Raw genomic sequence first — 22588 nt, 5'->3', positions numbered from 1 at the left:
ATTCCTACAAGGGAAATAGTGCAGTAATGCCAGCCTACTCTGGTCCTCACTCATCTGAACAAAACTGCATATACAAATAAATGCTAGGGGAAAACACTTACGATTCAACAATTTTGTAGAGTCTGGGCATAAATGAAGCTGCAAGATGACAGTTCTGGAGAAATACCCACTGTCCCTGCAGTATGCTTGATTTATATATCAAATCTTCAGCTTTGCTCCCTTGACCACGTCCCAGAGATATCATTTTCACATGTTTTGTACTTCCTTTTATTTCCTGGGCAAGGCGTAGAAAGAGAGCTGCAATATCTACACCTGTGTAGCATACATAATAACTGTTTTATTTCCACATCCAGAAACCTATTATATTGGGTCAATGAAAAGGTGTGCATATACGGTAATACTTTATGTAAAATGTATGCTGCTCTACAGAAGAATGAGCAGACCTAACATAGTATTCTATATTGCATCATTAACACAATGCCACAGGAATGAAATGACTAAATGGTTTTAAAGGGGGGAAACAATTTGACATCTCTTTTTTGTGTTTGCCTGCTATCATTTTCAGGCTGTTGTGCACAAATTTACGGTGCACACTTACTTGGAAATAATAGACCTCAGTGGGAAATATCTGTGTAAACATGAACATGATTCTGCTGTAGAAACTAAGTAGGGTAACGCAGAGGCATGGGCCATCTATAAAACAAATAAACTTTTCAATACAATTTATGCCATTGTTATACACTTTACACTAACATACCCAAAGCAGCTAAGTGACTGTATTAAATTTTATTACTTTCAATTGACTATTAACAACTAGCACAAATTAGATTGGGCCATATATTTTCTTCCTATGTTTTATTCCTATATACATAAAAATGTAAGGCAGTTGTCATGCTGCAGTTTGCATGGCCATCAGCAGGCAGGCACACAAGCTCCAGCTTGACAACAGAATAGCAAGCAGGCAAGGGAGAGAGCAAGCAAGCAGTGTGGGCAGCAGGTGGCCAAGGTGAGCTATTTAATGGAGCGGGAAGGCACTTTGGCAAACCACTATCTGAAGCACCTCTCCCTCCTTTAAATGGGCTGGGGTCTGGGGTGATCTGTGAGGGGGGGTGCTTGGAGGGAGCTGGGGGGGGGTTGGGTGAGGTGTAAAGAGAGAAGAGTTTGCTCAGGGATAAAGGGAGCAGGGATTGGCCAGGTGTCAAGTAAGGTGGTTGGCAAAGGGGTTGGCAGGGTTGCCAAGTGGAGCAAGCAGGGTCAGCAGCGCATGGTATACTCATATAAATATAGTGAAGGGCAAAGCAATCAAACCCACCCCCTTTTACAGGACTGGCGAGGGGGTTGGATTAGGTAGAAGTGACCCTCTGCCCAACTCTCCCAGTTTAGCTGGGCTCCCACTGGCCAATAAATTTGCAAGTGGGTGCAGTGTTCTGAGAGTAGGGCTGAACTGCCCCAGGATCTGCTGGATCTCAAGTGTATCTTACTGCCATAATGTGAAGGCATCAGGTCTGAGTACTGTGTCAGACTGAAGCTGGCAAAGTGTTTGGGTCCAGATTTGGCCAGATTGTCCTCCCCTTCTTCCACTGCAGTCTTCGTGTGTGGCAAGCCTGTGAATGTATTGGCAACCCTGCTACTCTGCAAAGCCACATGGGGGGGCATTCGGATTGTACCCTAATTCATAAAGCAGGTTTTGCATACTCATCCTTTATAAATGCTCACCTTGAGTATGAATGAGAATTATTGGAGTTATGGCATTAGATTCTTCTTCATATACTGCTTTCAAATTAATTCCTCCAATCTGAAGATAGTAATGCCCCAATTTCTCAGCTACAAATGTATGTACTGCACTAGTTAAGCTTTCTAACCGAAGAACTTTTATCTATTAAAAAAAATATGATAATATCACTGAATTCATAAAAGATATGATTCAGCAAAGTGAAGCACCTTTAAATTCCATTGAGTTCATTGTGAAAGCACAGCACATGTATCTCTCTCTCCCATTGAAATACATGCAACTTAAATGTGCTTAACTATTACTGGATTGCATCTGAATTCCTTAAAACTATCACTTCCTTAATTGCTGTGAGGGACTTTGTGTCCTCAAAAGCTAAAAATATTTGCAAACAGAAGCTATACATAAAGTGATCCCTATTGACTAGATTCCACTAACAAGTACTGCAACATATAAACATAGGAGCAACCTGTGGGATCAGGCCATTGGGCCACCTAGTCTGGTATCCTGCTCTCACAGCGGTGACCCGATGCCTGTGGGAAACCAGCAAGAAGATCTGAACACAATAACATAGAATCATAGAATCATAGAGTTGGAAGAGACCACAAGGGCCATCGAGTCCAACCCCCTGCCAAGCAGGAAACACCATCAGAGCACTCCTGACATATGGTTGTCAAGCCTCTGCTTAAAGACCTCCAAAGTAGGAGACTCCACCACACGCCTTGGCAGCAAATTCCACTGTCGAACAGCTCTTACTGTCAGGAAGTTCTTCCTAATGTTTAGGTGGAATCTTCTTTCTTGTAGTTTGGATCCATTGCTCCGTGTCCGCTTCTCTGGAGCAGCAGAAAACAACCTTTCTCCCTCCTCTATGTGACATCCTTTTATATATTTGAACATGGCTATCATATCACCCCTTAACCTCCTCTTCTGCAGGCTAAACATGCCCAGCTCCCTTAGCCGTTCCTCATAAGGCATCGTTTCCAGGCCTTTGACCATTTTGGTTGCCCTCCTCTGGACACGTTCCAGTTTGTCAGTGTCCCTCTTGAATTGTGGTGCCCAGAACTGGACACAGTACTCCAGGTGTGGTCTGACCAGAGCAGAATACAGTGGCACTATTACTTCCCTTGATCTAGATGCTATACTCCTATTGATGCAGCCCAGAATTGCATTGGCTTTTTTAGCTGCCGCGTCACACTGTTGGCTCATGTCAAGTTTGTGGTCAACCAAGACTCCTAGATCCTTTTCACATGTACTGCTCTCAAGCCAGGTGTCACCCATCTTGTATTTGTGCCTCTCATTTTTTTTGCCCAAGTGCAATACTTTACATTTCTCCCTGTTAAAATTCATCTTGTTTGTTTTTGCCCAGTTCTCTAATCTGTCAAGGTCGTTTTGAAGTGTGATCCTGTCCTCTGGGGTGTTAGCCACCCCTCCCAGTTTGGTGTCATCTGCAAATTTGATCAGGATGCCCTTGAGTCCATCATCCAAGTCGTTGATAAAGATGTTGAATAAGACCGGGCCCAAGACAGAACCCTGTGGCACCCCACTAGTCACTCTTCTCCAGGATGAAGAGGAACCATTGATGAGCACCCTTTGGGTTCGGTCAGTCAGCCAGTTACAAATCCACTGAGTGGTAGCATAGTCAAGACCGCATTTTACCAGCTTCTTTACAAGAATATCATGGGGCACCTTGTCAAATGCCTTGCTGAAATCAAGGTAGGCTACATCCACTGCGTTCCCTTCATCTACCAGGCTTGTAATTCTGTCAAAAAACGAGATCAGGTTAGTCTGACATGACTTATTTTTCAGAAATCCATGCTGACTATTGGTGATCACAGCATTCCTTTCTAGGTGCTCACAGACTGTTTGCTTAATGATCTGCTCCAGAATCTTCCCTGCTATTGATGTCAGACTGACTGGGCGGTAATTATTTGGGTCCTCTCTTTTCCCCTTTTTGAAAATAGGGACAACATTTGCCCTCCTCCAGTCTGCTGGGACTTCGCCTGTTCTCCAGGAATTCTCAAAGATGACTGCCAGTGGTTCTGAGATCACATCTGCCAGTTCTTTTAATACTCTTGGATGCAGTTCATCTGGCCCTGGAGACTTGAATACATCTAAACTAGCCAAATATTCTTGTACTATCTCCTTAGTTATTCTGGGCTGTGTTTCCTTTGCTGAATCATTTGCTCCAAATTCTTCAGGTCGGGCATTGTTTTCTTTATCGGAGAAGACTGAGGCAAAGAAGGCATTGAGTAGTTCAGCCCTTTCTGTGTCCCCTGTTTGCATTTCACCATCTTCTCCTCTGAGTGACCCCACAGTTTCTTTGTTCTTCCTTTTGCTACGAACATACCCATAAAAGCCTTTTTTGTTGCTTTTAACCTCTCTAGCAAGCCTGAGTTCATTCTGTGCTTTAGCTTTTCTGACTTTGTGTCTACACGTGCTGGCTATTTGTTTGAATTCCTCTTTGGTGGTTTCCCCCCTTTTCCATTTTTTGTACACATCCTTTTTTAATCTTAATTCAGTTAAAAGTTCTTTAGATAGCCACCCTGGCTTCTTTAGGCACCTTCCATGTTTCCGTCTCATTGGTATTGCCTGTCGTTGTGCTTTTACTATCTCCCTCTTAACAAACTCCCAGCCATCATGAACTCCCTTTCCTTTAAGTATTGCTGTCCATGGGATCTCACCCAGCACTTCCCTAAGTTTTATGAAGTCGGCTTTCTTAAAGTCAAGAAATTGAGTCCTAGTATGCTTGGCTGCTCCTTTCCGCTGTATAGTAAACTTCAGAAGAGCATGATCACTCGCGCCTAATGATCCTTCCACATCTACCCCACTAACCAGGTCATCAACATTGGTTAGGACCAGATCTAAAATGGCTGTTCCTCTTGTTGCTTCTCCCACTTTCTGGACAATGAAGTTGTCTGCAAGGCCAGTGAGGAATCTGTTTGACCTTATGCTCTTGGCTGAGTTTGACGTCCAACAAATATCCGGGTAATTGAAGTCCCCCATTACTACTATCTCCCTTCCTTTTGCATGCTTGGCCATCTGTTCCAGGAAGGCATCATCTATGTCCTCCGTTTGGCTTGGGGATCTATAGTAAACTCCCACAATGAGGTCTCTGTTATTCTTCTCTCCCTTAATTTTGACCCAAATGCTCTCACTTTGGCTTTGAGGTTCTAAATCTTGGATCTCTTCACAGGTATACACATCCCTGACATATAACGCCACTCCTCCTCCTTTCTTGTCTGGTCTGTTTCTCTGGAATAGATTGTATCCCCCCATTATTACATTCCAATCGTGGGACTTATCCCACCAGGTTTCAGTGATGCCTATTATGTCATATTTAGTTTGCTGTACCAAGAGCTCAAGCTCATCTTGTTTATTTCCCATGCTTTGCGCATTAGTGTACAGACATTGAAGTCCATTAATCATTCCCCCGTGTCTCTTATTTAAGGATTTTTTCCTCCCACCACTAGGTCCGCGTGCTGTTTGCTCCATTTGGTCTATGACATTTGGATGATCATCTTCATTAATTGATAGACTCCTACCTTCAGGAGCATTGTCTCCCTCCCCCACATTAGTCAGTTTAAAGCCCTCCTGATGAGGTTTCTGAGATTTTTGGCAAAAACATTTCTCCCAACCGTTGTGAGGTGCAGCCCATCGCTTGCCAGAAGTCCATCTTCAAGAAACTGCAGTCCGTGATCTAAGAATCCAAACTGTTCCTGTTTACACCATTTGCGAAGCCAGCTGTTCACTTCCACTATTTTCCCCTCTCTCCCTGGGCCACGTCGTTCAACTGGGAGGACAGACGAGATGACAATTTGTGCATTTAGTTGCTTCAATTTCCTGCCGAGAGCCTCGTAGTCTCTTTTGATCTTCTGGAGGCTATTGCTTGCAGTGTCATTGGTTCCCACATGAACCAAGAGGAAGGGGTATTCGTCAGTGGGTTTTATGATTCCTTGCAGTCGTTCAGTTACATCTTGGATCTTAGCCCCGGGGAGACAGCACACTTCCCGAGACATCTTGTCAGGCCCACAGATCACTGCTTCTGTTCCCCTCAGTAGGGAATCCCCTATCACCACTACACGCCTCCTCTTGGGTTTGGTCGGGGTTCTTCCGTGAGCTGTCCGTTCCAAGGTCACCTGCACATTCCCTGAGGACTGACTTTGCTGCTCGTCTTCATATACCTGATCGACTGTAATGAGGGAGAGATCCTCAAATGGAGTCTGCTCTTTGTCTTCCATGCTAGGGGAGAGGACCTCAAAGCGATTGTGTATTTCTAGACAATCAGAGTGGACCCTGGGCCTCCTACTTCTTTGAGTCACGTTTCTCCATATATCTGGCTCCTGTGTTGGTGAACAAGCCTCCTTCTCAGGGGAGTCCCCTGTCTCCTCCTTGGTGGGGACGGTGTGCTCTGTTGCTTCCAAGAAGAGCTCCAGCTCTCTAATTCTTTGGAGCGTAGCTACACGTTCCTCCAGTTGCTGGACTTTGTCTTTTAATAGGGCAATCAACATGCAATTGCTGCAGGTAACCACCCTCCTGTGGTTTTCAGCAACTGGTACAGTGGAACCTCGGTTGTCGAATGCAATCCGTTCCGGAGGACGGTTTGACTTCTGAAACGTTCGACAGCTGAGGCGCAATTGCCAGTCGGCAAATCCCTTTTTTAAAAATGGAGAAACGCACCTCAGAAGCTGTTCGACTTTCGAGGCGTGTTTGAAAACAAAAGCATTCACTTCCGGGTTATTGTTGTTTGGGTTCTGAATTGTTTGGCTGATGAAGTTTTCGACAACTGAGGTTCCACTATATTCAGAAGCATCACAAGCCTGGCCTCTAACTGTTGAGGAAGAGCATAGCCATCTTGGCTAATAGGCATCAATAGGCCTCTCCCGCGTGAATTTGTTGAATCTTCTTCTAAAGCCATCCAAGCTGGAGGCAATCATTGCCTCCCATGGGAGCAAGTTCCATAGTTTAACTATACAGTGGTACCTCGGGTTAAGTACTTAATTCGTTCCGGAGGTCCGTTCTTAACCTGAAACTGTTCTTAACCTGAAGCACCACTTTAGCTAATGGGGCCTCCTGCTGTCGCTGGGCCGCCAGAGCACAATTTCTGTTCTCATCCTGAAGCAAAGTTCTTAACCCGAGGTACTATTTCTGGGTTAGTGGAGTCTGTAACCTGAAGCGTATGTAACCTGAAGCGTATGTAACCCGAGGTAGCACTGTACACTGTGTGAACAAGTACTTTATTTTATCTGTCTTGAAACTTCCAACATTTAGCTTCATTGGATGTTCACAAGTTCTAATGTTACACGAGAGGGAGAAAAAACTTTTTCCTATCCACTTTCTCCATGGCATGCATAGTTTTATAAACTTATATCATGTCACATCTTACTTGACTTTTCTCTAACACTGCAATCTTTTAAAGATGAAACCTGTGCAAAGACATCTCCTAGTGCAAATGAACTTGCCCACCTTCTTCCTTGTGCACCTCCCAAATGGCTCTGAGGGAGACATGTGAACCCCCAGAACAGCATGTGGAAGGAGGGGGGAAACATTCTGTTGAGCAAGGAGAATTCCTTGCACTGATGGAGCATTTGCTATAGCACAATATTGAAATCCTCCCAAAAGATACCAAGTTGTATTCAATGTATCACTAAAGTGAATGATCTGTCAGCACATAGATTTCTTCTTGTGTAATAAAACGTTCTCCACCTCTTCTCCCTCATTCCTCCTACCAAATCTGTTCTGGGGTGTTTCAGAGGAGATTTGGGAATAGTGGGTGGGTGGTGGAGGAATAAAATCCCATTGTGCTAGCAAGAATTTAGTTGAATACTTCCCACTTGATTTTACTTACCAAAATAAGTCTTTCGAATGCAGAAAGTTTCTCCCAAGGGAAAATTAAAGGTCCACTCTCCTGCTCATCACTTTTTCTCAGTACTTCTAATTTTGGGTCTGTAAGAGATTAAATAGTAATTTACAACATTACTGAATCTTTGAAACAGTTGAAACCATATAAAAATGTTGCAACAAATTTGTAACTTTTATACAGCAATATAATTGAATAACATAACTGCCAGGATAAAAGTGAAGTGTCGTAGTTCTCAAACGTTTCCCTGAGCTACACTTTCAGAATAAAAATTTGCTCATACCACACCAATTTTTAAATTGGTAAGAAATACACTGGAAAACAAAAAGAGACAACTCTTAGCAGTACTTGATTTATAACATAGAGTACAACTACCTTATAATATGACCATGGGACATCCAGAAAGTATCAAACAATGCAGCTACAGAAAAACATGAACCATTCTCCAAATATAATTATAAACGAGCCTCTTACGTATGTACCTTATGTATACAAACTCAGTGAGAGGTGTGAGCTTGCTTTAGCTGGGTAATCTCATTTATATTAGGTCTAATTTGAGACAAACTCTCAAATCATCTACACGAATAAGCCTTTCTCTTCTCTGATCTTTCATATTTGTCAGAGTTGTAAATCTCTGTTCACAACAATAGAACTGTAGAATAGCTATTGTTCTTGAAGAGAGGAGTAGAAACAACTGGCTGGGAAGCCAGAGGGTCAGAGCGATGCTTGATTTCTGTCTGAATCCAAGGCAAGCAAGACCCTAATACTGTTGACTCCTCCACTGGAGGCTCAGGTTGTATATATGTGTAAATAAAGACATCACAATCTCTGATGTAACCCTATTCCAAAGGAAACACGAACCCCAGGTAAACGCCAGAAACCCCTGGAATCTCACACCACTCAAGAGATTGGGGTGGCATGCAACATTACAAAAGCCTTTTGTGGAATGGAGTCTCACTACATCAGATGCATGGATTGTGATTCTAAGTTGTCAGGTGCAAATTTCCAATGCTCTCTCATCCAAAGGAAACTAACCCCAGGAGCGTTGCTTCTTCAATTTTTCATGGTTTGGGGACACAGGGAGTGTTTTCAACAATAGGTTAGAAAGGCATGCTGAAAATCAACACATAGTTTTACATCAACACTTACCTTGCCTTGGTGACACTGGTCTATAGCTTGTACTGATCAAATAATATACATTCTGACTATTTAGAAAAGCTCTCCATTGCTGAGGATTTGTTGAAAGGGAATCACACAACAGTCTGAATGCTGGCATGTGAGTGCTCATGTACCTGCATTCTTTCCACATCATGTCAGTAATCCAATGGAGTGGAGGAGTTTTCTTGAATGCACGTGAACCTAATTGAGGAATAATAATTATATTATACATTTAACTAGTGTACATATCTACTTTTGAAATTTGCAGTCCTGGAATGCCTTAGATTTAAGTTCAATGGATTTCAATCAGGCCTGCTCTCAGATAAATGGGTATAGGATTGCAGCCCTAGAGGAAGTTGTTTCTACTCAGAAATTGGCCGTACACAATATAACAGTATTCCATTGATATTACTTCCACTTTGTTTGAACTTTTGTCAAAAACTACATCACAAGAGGGAAGATTCTAACACTTGTTAAATTCAGAATTTAAGTGCAATAGTTCCTTAGTAATTCACCCCAAATCTTTATAACTGTTCTTAAAATAAATATAATCACTATAAATGGAGGTGTCTGTCTACATGTGTCTCCAGACTGTCTGTATTTTGAAGGAAGGATTCATACCTGGAAATTTAGGTTTTCACAATTAAAGTGGATTAAATCACTCTATCAGCCTAGTACGACAATTTCTTTAAAAAGAAGCAGACTTTTTGGTGTTAGGATCAATGAAAGATCAATGGGGTGGGGAAACATCCACAAGCACATCAGAATGAATGCTTAATAAATACCAGATATAATCTAATCTCTATGTGAGATTTGTGCAAGGAATTAACGATAGCTCAATATATTGGAGGAGGTCCACAACAACTTTTTGGGTAGCTTGTCCTATGGTCCTCTAACTGTTGTTTTTTAGTTCATGGATGGCAGGAGTGCCAAGTATAGGGGGTCCTGGGGGCTCAAGCATCCTCAAAAAGTTTGTTCTGGGTGCTCAGCACCCACACCTCAGGGCCCCTGACACAACTTCTGGTGCCTCACAAAGCACCAGAAGTCACATCTGAGGAATTGTGAAACCTCAGGTATGCTGTCCGAGGCCTTACAAGACCTCGAACCGGAACTCAGGTTCTGAGGCCATGGGGTACATGACATCATGACGTCACATCACAGTGTGTGCTGGGCACCCATAACCTGGGGCCCAAGTGTTTCTTCCATCCCCACAAGTCCATGATTTCTGCATTGCAGGAGGTTGGACCAAGTGACCCTTTGGGACCTTCCATCTCTACAGTTCTACCCACTGAAGTGCCTTTACTTGAGTTTAGAAATTAGAAAAGGGCATGCCTAATTAGTACATCTTTAAAAAATGAAAAACAGATTTTTTCCCCTTAGATTTTTCAGTTTCCATCATTGCCAAATTTCATTCTCACTTGTAGAGACAGGAAAAAGAAATCTGTGTTTGTAGTATAACAGATCTAAAGAATCTCTAATGTGAGGGAACAATGGAAATTTTAAAGATATTGCACTGGACTCAGGCTACCCGTGGGCAGAAGCTGCCTGTGGGAAGTTCTATTTGAAGAAGGGGTACAAGTGGCGATTTGCTGTTTTGTGCTCCCTGAAAAGGTACTCTGAAGGATTAGAGGACACTCCAAACATAATGGGGGCGGTGCTGGGGGCTGCAGGGGAAACAGCATATATCAATTATCTCCTGTTGGGAGTTTCCACTGATGTGTCTTTTCTGCAAGTAAAAGGAGCTGTTTTAGAAATGGCAAGTCTATTTCTGAGAGGTGCCTGAGAGTACAATTTGACCTATACATTTACTGAAGGTGGCCTTCTTTACCAGTAGTCTCAGAGTCCTGCGTGTCCATAATATTTGCCATTATGCTAGACTGAAGGAAGAATTTCCACTGATTCTCTGGTATAAATCCAAGCTTGTTAGTAAATAGATTTCCATCATACTTATTTTTCATAATTGCTGTACACATCAGAAAAGCAAAGCATAGCTGATTCTCACTGAACAGAGCTGAAGAAACTCTCTGTTGAATAAGAAATTTAATAAAAACACATTATATTTTACAGATACTAGTATTAGCCAAAAATCATTTGTGTAATAAATTCAGGTACACACCTTATAAACATTTTTTGTTAATTTCTCTATTATAGCATTAATATGTCCTTGGAAATTGACTGCGATACTCTCTATTTCGTTCTCATCTTCTCTGGCGGGAAGTCTCTCTGATTTAGTCCTAAAAACTGACCGAGGCTTAAAAATTCCTGGGGCACTCAACGAAACCCCAATTTTTACTTTGAGTATGTACTCTACAGAGTCTTCAAAGATCTTATGAAACCACTCCAGGGGAAACTGATACATATAGTTGATATGAGAAAGATCTGATACTACAAAGTAGAGGATGGCGCCATGAGTTGCAATAGGAAGATAGCTTTCACGCAGTGCCTCTATTTTAACTTCTGTTGCTGCAGATGCTTCAACACGCTCAAAAATTTCTGTTGAGGTAATTTTAGATCTTTGCAAATTGTCAATAAGGTCTCCATCATCTAGAATATGTCCTACAATTTAAAGGAAGTTTACCTCATTTGTGGTGAAGAAATAAATCAAATAATGCATTATTGATTAAATATCCACTCTTCTGTAAAAAAAAAATTAATAAACTGGAGTGTAATTGTGGATAAATCTAGTAAAAGAAACAAGGGACTTTTCTGCTGCCCTTTAGTTACAGTATCTCCCAGTATGGCTAAAGTAAAATCCATAACAATAATAAGTAGGGTGAACAAGAACATCAATTAAATTAAATTTAGCAAATCAGAACAATACAACTATCAGATTAAACTGAACACAGATGACAAGGCCTGGGCAAGAACAAAAGGTCCAAATTTGTTGCTAGTTACTACTGCCCTAATATCTAGAGGCAGGAGGGGTTGGAAGAGGGCCTCTGGGTTGATTTCAGTATTTGGCCAGGTTTGTGTGAGAGGTGGACCTTTAATTACAATTAGAATGGTTTACAATTTAACTTGCACAGCAATTTATACAAGTAACTAAACAGAGCACTGTTTTAGACCCATGAGATAGATTAGGTTGAGAGCTTCATAGATGAGTGGGAATCTGAACCAGAACATCCAAACTAACATTCTAACCTCTGCCTGACACATGGAAATCGTTGCAGATTACCTTATCCATGTCATTTCATATAAAAAACAATTCATTTAATTTGTAACTTATTTAGTTACAGGTGCCTATAATTTGTTCAAAACATATGGATGACATTTCAAGGATTTCTGTACATTTTTCATTACCATCTGTTTTTTGGAGAAGCCTAAGGGACTTCTGTTCCAGTTCACGAAGTGTTATTAGGTCAGCAGATATGCTTTCTAGCAACTCACAACGCCGGTGTTCAACCTCTGGTTTCTCCTTAATTAGAACAGCAGATAAAAGCTGATCTTGCAAACCTTCAAATGTTACAGTGAAATTTATCATTGTCACAATACTGCATATTGCTGGCAGAAAATGGGGGTTGGGTTTTTGTGTTGTCAAGTATAATCTGAAACAATAATTAACAATAACATCAGGTGTGAGGCAAGTAAAGACATAGCTGAGTCAAACAAATATAGCTAATTTAAAATATAGTTAGTTTCAATTTACATAAGTAAAAAATTATATAGTGGTAGCTCGGTTTAAGAACAGTCCTTAATACGAATGATTCGGTTTACGAATTACGCAAAACCAGAAGGAGTGTCCCAGTTTGAGAACTTTACCTCGGTCTAAGAACGGAATCCGAACAGTGGAAGGGCACTGGCGGCGGGAGGCCTCATTAGGGAAAGCGTGCCTTGGTTTAAGAATGGTTTTGGTTTAAGAACAGACTTCTGGAACGGATTAAGTTCGTAAACAGAGGTACTACTGTATCACAGAAAAGAACAGTTACCTGAAGTTTTGGTTGCACTCAATTTCAGAATCTCCTATTCTAATGAAGTCTTGCCCTGATTTGTTGTAGATTTCCTTTTTTAATATTGGCTTCATATTTGAATCCAGTGTTTCACTGAAATCCTACAAAGCACAAAACCAGGTGCTTAAACCTGAAATGCAGTATGTGAGGGTGTTGACATCATAACTGCATTTATCCCCTTGATCAGAAAACCCTTGCCCACCCATCTTTTTCACCTTCTTAGGATGAGGGGACAGGGCAGGCTACTTTTGCCCCACAGCAGGCAGTGAGAATGAGAGGGCAAGATGAAAGATGTGAACAGGGAGGTGTAGCAGCTGCAGAACAATCTGCAGTTTGCAGATTTAGGCAGAAGACATTGCGTGGATAGGCGGAGTCCCCAGATCCCCAGTCATGTGGAATAACGAGTCAAGACAACATGCTATGGGATTAAATTGGCCACAACTTTATTAAATTTCAAATGTGGGTAGACCTTGGCTCAGGCATTGGGCGTTCTCCCTCCCCAGTCCCCAGCCGGGGACCTAGGGAGCATCAGGGTTATCCAGTGTGTGTGTGTGGGGGATGGGCCGGCTCTGGAGAACATATGTTCAAGCAGAGATAGCCGCCCCCGTTACGCCGCCGCCGCAGGGGAGAGCAATGACGACCTTTCGGCGTACGGTCAAAGCCTCCCTTCAGAAACCCCTTTAACGGGGAACCCTGGTATCGCCGCCACAAAGAGGAAGATGGACTAAAGGATTCCGCCCAAGGCCTGATACCGCCAAAGTTGTGACGTTTTGCTACGGGAAAGGCAAAACCTGCCAATGCAGGGAAATTCCTTTCTGGCCCTTTAACAGCGACCTTAACGTAGCAACGCCTGCATAGCTGTGAAGAAAAGTTAACCTGCAAAATAAGACCTTAACTGAGGGTGGGTAGGGTGGGAGAAGCTCTGGAGCCAAGTGAGGATTCCCAGGTAAGATCCTCCCTCTATTGTGTGGGCAGGTAGCCCCTCCCCTACCTGGCCTGGTCTCCTTGGCAACGCTTCCCCCAGGTGGGATTGGACAACTGACTGAGGTAGGCGAAGACCTCCAGGTATCCCACCTGAGGGAAGGCAAGCCAAGCCTATGCTGATGGAACTGCTCCAGATCTAGGGGCTGCACGCGTCCACACAAAGGGCGCCCCCCGTTTTAAGCGGGGAGCGGTCATTCTTGTTTAGGTATTACACTTCCTACTGGAGAAATGAGGCAGAATCTTCTTTTGCCTCTTCTCCAAGTGGAGGGGTCATCACTGTAGGCAGATTGACTGACAGAGCAAACAATTTCTCAACTACTAACCAGCCTTTCTCAACCTTGGGTCCCCAGATGTTTTGGGACTACAACTCCCATCATCCTTGACCACTGGTCCTGTGAGCTAGGAATCATGGGAATTGCAGGCCAAAACATCTGGGGACCCAAGGTTGAGAACCACTGTGCTAATCAATGGGAAGACGGAACACTAACCCTAACAGGTAAACTAAAAGGACAACCAGAATTTATGACAACCAGAAAGGAATATTCCAGATTGACAAACCTACAACCACCTATGTAAACCAGAATCTTTTAGCCTTCAGGCAGTCAAACAGAAAAGTTCTGGGGTAGGATAGATCACCAGCCCCTGAATCACCAAGGAGTCACCAAGGGGACAACACCATCAGATTGACAAGGTCCAGGAGCCCATGAAGGACCACCAATGAAGGGCCACCAAAATTACCTTGGCCTAGAAGCAGCGGATTTTCTGGATGGTTTGATCAAGAAGACCGAAGCAAGGAAAGGCATAGAGCAAACCCTGAGGCCAATCCACCCCCTGCTCCCAGAGATGGAAACTGAGACACAAAGGTGTCTAACTAAGCACTGTACTTGGAGGCAAACAGATCCACAACTGGCTGACCCGGCTGCCGAAAAACTTAATTCCATTCTGCCTCACTGATGGCTATGTGGCTCAACCAGTGGTTGTTAACCTCTGCCAGATGTCCCATTTTCAAGCTGAGCCCATGTCAACAGTTTGTCAGTTTCCACCATCAGTGCCTTTGAATGCCTCCTTGTTGATTGGCATAGTAAGTATAAGCTTGTATCTAGCATTGCTCGGGAATTCTCAGACACCCCCCCCCCCCGACCAGTTTATATAACAGTTGAGTGATCAGACTCAGTGGAAGCTGAACTACCTGTAGTAGGACTGATTCACCAAGACGCATAGAGTTTTCAAGTGTTCTAAAATAATGAGCATCCGTAGCACGAATTTGGCGTAGTTTACCACTCATTTGACTTATCCATTTGTACGCTTGTCTTTCTGGATCAATTAGCAAAGGATAACGTTGTCCATACATAATATGTATAGCATTTTCTGTAGAGTACTGGTCAAGTGGCAAGCCTGCATTTTGCCACTTGCGAACCTGTAAAACATCAATTTTTAATACTTAAAGACTATTATCAACAATAATATTTGTTCCACAAATGATTTGAGTGATTCTGAATAATAACAAAAGAAGTATGATAGCTTGAATAAATCCCAAAAGATGATATAAATGGTAGAGGCATACTTTGGTATTTCAAATTTCAAGGTCACACAATACCCAAATTTGACGCCCCCCGCCTCTACATACAATTCTGTGTATGCACTATGTTATAGTTGTGAAGATCAGCTTGGCATCCAATGGGGGGGGGGGCTGGTTGCACTGCCCTAAATCTACCTCTGCAAATGGGGCCTTTACCTAGTTAATTAGGTAGTGCCTCAGCCAGCAAAATTAGACTCTCTCTCTAAAAAAATCCCCACTCTCCTAATTTAATTTAAATTTCAAAGAAAACCTTGGAAATGTCATTCCCTCTGCCCATGCATGATTACCTCATTTTTTTCTGTCATGCAATTTACTAGCGAATAATTTGGAGATACTAGAATATTGCTTTCTTTGCAGAGTTTCAGACAGTCATTCACTAGTTGCTGACGATATGATGCTGATAATACTCCACTATAGGCAATACACGCTGCTGAAACAAAGGCATCACCCACGATTCCCTGCAACCTTTGATCGAAATTATTAACAGATTCTTTCCAGCGTGCCTAGGATATAAAAAACAATGTTTAGGGCCAAATATCACTGAGTACTGGACACACTAGTTTGTTTAGAAAGTATAGCATTTGCAACATAATAAACCTATGACTTGTCAGTACGCAGCACATACTATAAGTGATTTCGTAACAATATTTACACTTGTGTAGATATTTATGTTGGGAGTATAAGAAATAGTTTAGTGCTGTGGTATTTGTGAAAAATGCTCTCATCCTACATTTGAAGGTACATAAATAAGCAGTATTTTTTTTAGCCATTCTTCTCTGCTTTGATTTTGGAATAGCAATGATTTTTCTTTTTCTGAAATTTATCAATAGCTCAGTGAACAATATACAGTACCTTGATACCTGAAAACAACCCTACAGTAGACGGTTAAATGCCTAACAACTTCATTACTCTTCCCCCTTTATCCTAGGGCTGTGGTGTGTGGCAATGCTGGTGGAAACAGCTAGCCTCTGATGGCAAACACAGAGTATACTTCTCCACAAGAATACGGGAGGTTATATGATATGGAAAAGGACCAACAAAAAAGACAGTCTAAGACAAGTAAACAATGAAGCCTAATTTTAATTAGAGTCAAACATTAGAGCAGAAAGAAGTAATACCATTTCATCCTTCAGAGCTGTGCTTAACACAGATGCACAGTGTAAACGGCGTGTTGTTTGATCTTTTCTAGCTGCTAGCATTTCTTGCTCAGCAATACTTTCTCCAAACATTTTTTCTAAATTTTGCTGATGTTGTTCAATCTGAGGAGTTAGAAATTAAAGGAAAACATACTATAGTGGCATATATTGCTGCTATAGATCATACTTTTTATTATTAATAATAATAATAATAATAATAATAATAATAATAATAATTTATTATTTATACCCCGCCCATCTGGCTGGGCCTCCCCAGCCACTCTGGGCGGCTTCCATAGAAACCAAAAATACACTAAAATATCACACGTTAAAAACTTCCCTGAACAGGGCTGCCTTAAGATGTCTTCTGAATGTCAGGTAGTTGTTTATCGCTTTGACATCTCGTGGGAGGGCGTTCCACAGGGCGGGCGCCACTACTGAGAAGGCCCTCTGCCTGGTTCCCTGTAGCTTTGCTTCTCAAAATGAGGGAACCGCCAGAAGGCCCTCGGCGCTGGACCTCAGCGTCCAGGCAGAACGATGGGGGTGGAGACGCTCCTTCAGGTATACTGGACCGAGGCCGTTTAGGGCTTTAAAGGTCAGCACCAACACTTTGAATTGTGCTCGGAAACGTACTGGGAGCCAATGTAGGTCTTTCAAGACCGGTGTTATATGGTCTCGGCGGCCGCCCCCAGTCACCAGTCTAGCTGCCGCATTCTGAATTAGTTGTAGTTTTCGAGTCACCTTCAAAGGTAGCCCCACGTAGAGCGCATTGCAGTAGTCCAAGCGGGAGATAACCAGAGCATGCACCACTCTGGCGAGACAGTCCGCAGGCAGATAGGGTCTCAGCCTACGTATCAGATGGAGCTGGTAAACAGCTGCCCTGGACACAGATTTGACCTGTGCCTCCATGGACAGCTGTGAGTCCAAAATGACTCCCAGGCTGCGCACCTGGTCCTTCAGAGGCACAGTTACCCCATTCAGGACCAGGGAATCCTCCACACCTGCCCGCCTCCTGTCCCCCCAAAACAGTACTTCTGTCTTGTCAGGATTCAACCTCAATCTGTTAGCCGCCATCCATCCTCCAACCGCCTCCAGGCACTCACACAGGACCTTCACCGCCTTCACTGGTTCTGATTTAAAAGAGAGGTAGAGCTGGGTATCATCTGCACACTGATGAACACCCAGCCCAAACCTCCTGATGATCTCTCCCAGCGGCTGCATGTAAATGTTGAAAAGCATGGGGGAGAGGACAGAACCCTGAGGCACACCACAAGTGAGAGCCCATGGGTCTGAACACTCATCCCCCACCACCACTTTCTGAACACGACCCAGCCCCTCAAGACGGTCCAGAAGGATGTTATGGTTGATGGTATCAAACGCCGCTGAGAGATCCAGCAGAACTAGGAAACAGCTCTCACCTTTGTCCCTAGCCCGCCGGAGATCATCAACCAGTGCGACCAAGGCAGTTTCAGTCCCATGATGAGGCCTGAATCCTGACTGGAAGGGATCCAAATGGTCCGCTTCTTCCAGGCGTGCCTGGAGTTGTTCAGCAACCACTCGCTCAATCACCTTGCCCAAGAATGGAAGATTTGAGACTGGGTGATAGTTGGCCATCGTGGCCACATCTAAAGATGGTTTTTTTAAGAAGCGGTTTAATAACCGCCTCTTTCAGCAGGTCTGGGAAGGCTCCCTCATGGAGGGAAGCATTCACCACCCCACGAAGCCCTATTTCTAGCTCTTTCTTTCAAAACTTACATGAGGTTCTCAGTGGGTTCCTAACAAGGTACTAGACAGCAACTACTTGCCTTCAATTCTGCTATAATTGGGTCTATACATTAAGACAGGTTGCTTATCTGTAACTGTTGTAACATACATTGTGCAATCATAGTTGTGGGTTCTGTGCAGAGCAATGCTGGGCGCTTTCTAAAGCTAGGTGAAATAGTTTGGGCAAGAAGCCCATTCCCAACCCCCTGTAAGTACGAACAAAGGAGCATAGCTCCAGTCTTTCTGCTTATAGTGGGGTGGGAGAGCTGGAAAAAAAATTCACATCTGGCAACCAATGCACCACTTTGGTTTCAGATAGTCCATAGGCAGATAATTATAAAAAGCCCAGAACACAAATTTTCACAGCCCTCTTGCAGCTATAGTGGCTCATTTACCTGAAGTAATTTGTGTCCCAGGCTTTTAAGACTCATCTATGTACTAGGGACGTGGGTGGCGCTGTGGTCTAAACCACTGAGCCTAAGGCTTGCCGATCGGAAGGTTGGCAGTTCGAATCCCCGCGACGGGATGAGCTCCCATTGCTCGGTCCCAGCTCCTGCCAACCTAGCAGTTCAAAAGCATGTCAAAGTACAAGTAGATAAATAGGTATCACTCTGGCAGGAAGGTAAACGGCGTTTCCGGGCGCTGCTCTGGTTTCGCCAGAAGCGGCTTAGTTCTGCTGGCCACATGACCTGGAAAAACTGTCTGTGGACAAACATCGGCTCCCTTGGCCAGTAAAGCGAGATGAGCGCTGCAACCCCAGAGTCGTTTGGGACTGGACAACTGTCAGGGGTCCTTTACCTTTTTACCTATGTACTATCTGAAACCAAAGTGGCACATTGGTTGCCAGATGTGAAATACTTTGGCATTATTTTCAGCTCTCTTACGCCACTATTAGTTCCTAACAAATCACTGCAGCAGCTATAAAGGAAGCACCAGAGTAAGAGCAGGTCAAATGCAACACCTGGCACAGAGAAAGAGAATGGTGTCATTTTTCCTCACTGCAGTTCCTTCTCAAAGTCAGTGAAATGCATGGATGGGAAGAGGTAGATGGGTCAAACTAAGCACTGATAATTGAAGGGCACATGATAAAAATTCAAAAAAATCCAAAGCACCATAAGATACCAAGCCTGCCTCAAAGACATTTGAAGAGAGACACCATATATAAATTATTGATGATGATTATGATTAGCAGTAGTACTGTAGTAAATTTGTAGGACTACACAGAGATCACAGAGCAGAACTAACATAACACTGTTTCCCATTCTACTTATCTGCAATTTTCTCTGCTTGTTATCAAACTGAGCTGATTATTTATTATTCCTGGTTTCTACTATTTCACCCCCTATAATACATATCAATCTTATTTTCTTAAAGGTTTTGGTATCCTTGCTAAGAAAAAAGAATTACATTTTAAAATGTACAGTATGTGTAAAAAGTAAATTATTTATTTAATACCCATATGTGAATATGTCGTGGGAGGGGGAATGGCTCCTAGGAAAGCTGCTCTCTTCATACAATCATTATTCATACCCACACTCCAGTCCCCAGGTGGCCTTTGTCTTCACTTATTTCACACCCTTTAGGGAAGACTGAACTTTAACAGCAGATCATTCTAAATGCTCAATCCTAGGCTAGATGTATCTCTGGAAAAACTCTATCCCTTGTTACCCTCTCACTCTGTTCCTGCTGAAATACTTTTTAATAAAAAAGTAGACAGATTTTTGCCTCCATAAGATTTTTTAAAATAAAATAATATATCCCAAACTGAGACAGACACAAACTTTATGTTATTTAACAAGCAATATAAAATCTATAGTATATAACAAGTAGAATTCTTTTACCAGCACTAAACTTCTTTGTTTATCAGCCAATTTTTCATATGCAAGTTTTAGGAGCTCCTCTGCTTCAGCTACCTTCAATTGTTTTGGCTCTACAAACTATATAAGAAGATAAATTTATAATTCAGCTTGAAGGAAGGAATATGGCTATACAGAACTCACTGGACAAACAGAAAAAATATTTATGTACAATACACATATGCAAATTACACATTCCGCTTCATATGATTTCAATGAAAACAGCACCTCTGTGTCAAGTTCTTTCCTCACTTTCTTATGTTTTGGCACACTTGCTGATAATGTGCCACATTACATTTCATGCTCATCTGTCCCCACCAGCCCATGATACATTGCAGAACTGTCAAAGTGCATAACACAATGACTTCCTAACTTGGGGAAATTTACCTAATAGTTGCAGTGAAGACTTGGGGATATGGGCTAGGGGATGGAGACTCAACATAAGGATGTTTTTTCTCTGTGGCCATCCCACGTTCAGCATAAACTGTGTTATTATCTCACATGTGCTTATAAGCAAAGTTGTAATAGAATGCACCAACACACACTTCCTTACACATAGCTGGCTGGAATAACCATAAGTAGGACTCTGGAGAAAATGTGGCTTTTGGTGTACTTATTTATGAGAATGGCTGTGGAGGACATAAAATAATCTATCCCCAGAGCTCAGAACATGGTGTCTGTTTCTCATCACATGGTGAGGAGCTATAGCAATGTTCCCAGTTATTTTTTTAAAAAAAGAAGATACTAGTAGCCCACATAGCAGAACATCCCTGTTTTCATCAGAGAAATGTTGGAGGGTATGTGCATGCATGCAAAGGCATTTCCATACTAGACTTTATTCTCCTCTCCTGTACTAATAGTCTCATTTCCCCTCTTCTGTATGCACTGATTTGTACACATTGTAGAATATGCATATTTATACACGAAGGAGAGAAGTCAGATTGTGGCCTGTATAATTAGAAAGTTAATGTTCAAAAGGATACAGTGGTTTTGTTTTTTAATTCCTCGAATAATTTTGGCTGAAATACATTTGCAAAACTGAGCACAAATTCCTGTTTATTTCTATCTCCCAACATAAACAAAACATATTTTAAAAGGTTTTTCTTATGAGGACATTATTTTAACAACTTTTTATGATATTCAGAAACAGTAGCTGTAAAGATACCTTTTTTACAAGGTGATAGTGATCTAAAGCTAAAACCCATTGACACATGGAGCAGCAGGCAACAGACACAAGTCCTACTTTTAAAGGGTTGAAATCAGGCATCCTTACATATTTTTTCAACTGCAGAAGCACCTAAAATGAACACAGATCAGTTGTTAAAACTAATGACTTAAAACAATAATAGAGACTCAGCTATACAGCTGCAAATAAAACGTTTTAAGTGTGTTTTAAGTGCAATATACAATGTGACACTAGGTGGCGATGCTGAGCCTTATAGAAAATTTCATGTAGTATTAAAAATGCTTTTAAAAAAGCAGTGTGTAGCGAATAGGGGCAGGGATGTCATCAAATATTATAGGGTGGAGGTGAAATTGTCTAACAGCTCTGGAGGAGCTTTAAAAAGAAACAATTTCAAAAAAACCTGCCAGGACATTATTTGCTGACCAGTTTTGGGTCAGTCCTGCTTTCATATTTTACCCAAATGAGTGACTACAACATGTAATTATTTAATGTATTTCTACCCTGCCTTCCAGGGCAAGCCCTTACAAGGTAGCATACAATAAAATATTAAAACCTAAACAATGGACAAATCATGTAATGAACATAGTACCAGATAAAACTCATATATGGGGAGTGAGGGGGGGAATCATTACATCCAAGACCAGATAACTTAATGACTTTGACAGCTGATATGTCAACAAATACTAAGTTACTTATGCTTACCAAAATCAGGTGAATACATAAGACTACATGAACTCAGGACTGGAGAGCTAATACATCCTATTACTCTGAAGCTCTGAAGCCGACTGAGGATTCCCAGGTAAGATCCTCCCTCTATTGTGTGGGCAGGTAGTCCCTCCCCTACCTGGCCTGGTCTCCTTGGCAACGCTTCCCCCAGGCGGGATTGGACAACTGACTGAGGTAGGCGGAGACCTCCAGGTATCCCACTTGGGGGGGAAGGCGAAGCCAAGCCTATGCTGATGGAGCCGCACTGGGTCCAGGGGCTGCACGCATCCACGCAAAGGGCGCCCCCGTTTAATGTGGGGAGCGGTTATTACCCCACATCATTCCACACATTGGCAACAGTGTGAAATTTGCCCCTTTGTGCCTTTATAAATATACAAAGAAGAGTGAGTATGCCATATAAGACACAGAGTAGTAGGATGCCATAATTTGTAGCACAGAATGGGGGAGTATTTTTTGGAATTCAAAACCATTTCTTCAGGCCAATTTTTAAAGACAAAAGCAGACTTTTCCAGCTGTCTTCGTCCAACTGGAATTCTAGGCATGCCTTGTGTGTGTGATTTGGCTTTGCTCAGACAATGACAGCGTCAATGCAGTAATCAGGGATGGCCACAATGGTGCAAACCAGAGCTAATCCAAGCAAGTGTGTCACACACAGGAGGCTGTAAC

The 22588-nt window shown here is 42.5% G+C and overlaps 1 protein-coding gene across 9 annotated transcripts in view; it reads right to left on the bottom strand.

The window, feature by feature from the left end:
* Positions 1-22588, bottom strand: part of DNAH14 (dynein axonemal heavy chain 14) — a 149195-nt gene that overhangs the window by 20462 nt on the left and 106145 nt on the right. For 7 of the 9 annotated variants that reach the window (XM_082217167.1, XM_082217166.1, XM_082217171.1 and 4 more), the window contains 13 exons: positions 21176-21307; positions 19996-20091; positions 16373-16513; positions 15542-15757; positions 14865-15092; positions 12671-12792; positions 12045-12289; positions 10861-11300; positions 10573-10768; positions 8736-8945; positions 7575-7672; positions 1717-1876; positions 102-312 (listed from right to left, as the gene is read on the bottom strand). In XM_082217167.1, coding sequence (XP_082073293.1) covers positions 102-312; positions 1717-1876; positions 7575-7672; positions 8736-8945; positions 10573-10768; positions 10861-11300; positions 12045-12289; positions 12671-12792; positions 14865-15092; positions 15542-15757; positions 16373-16513; positions 19996-20091; positions 21176-21307 — 2495 coding nt within the window. Of the gene's footprint in view, positions 1-101; positions 313-1715; positions 1877-7574; positions 7673-8735; positions 8946-10572; positions 10769-10860; positions 11301-12044; positions 12290-12670; positions 12793-14864; positions 15093-15541; positions 15758-16372; positions 16514-19995; positions 20092-21175; positions 21308-22588 lie in introns of those variants that run through there. The other 2 variants (XR_014218161.1, XR_014218162.1) reach the window with 2 other exon arrangements.

Source organism: Podarcis vaucheri, assembly GCF_965113315.1.
Source record: "Podarcis vaucheri genome assembly, chromosome: 3".
Lineage (NCBI taxonomy): Eukaryota > Metazoa > Chordata > Lepidosauria > Squamata > Lacertidae > Podarcis > Podarcis vaucheri.
This window is presented reverse-complemented; position numbering and strand designations above follow the sequence as displayed.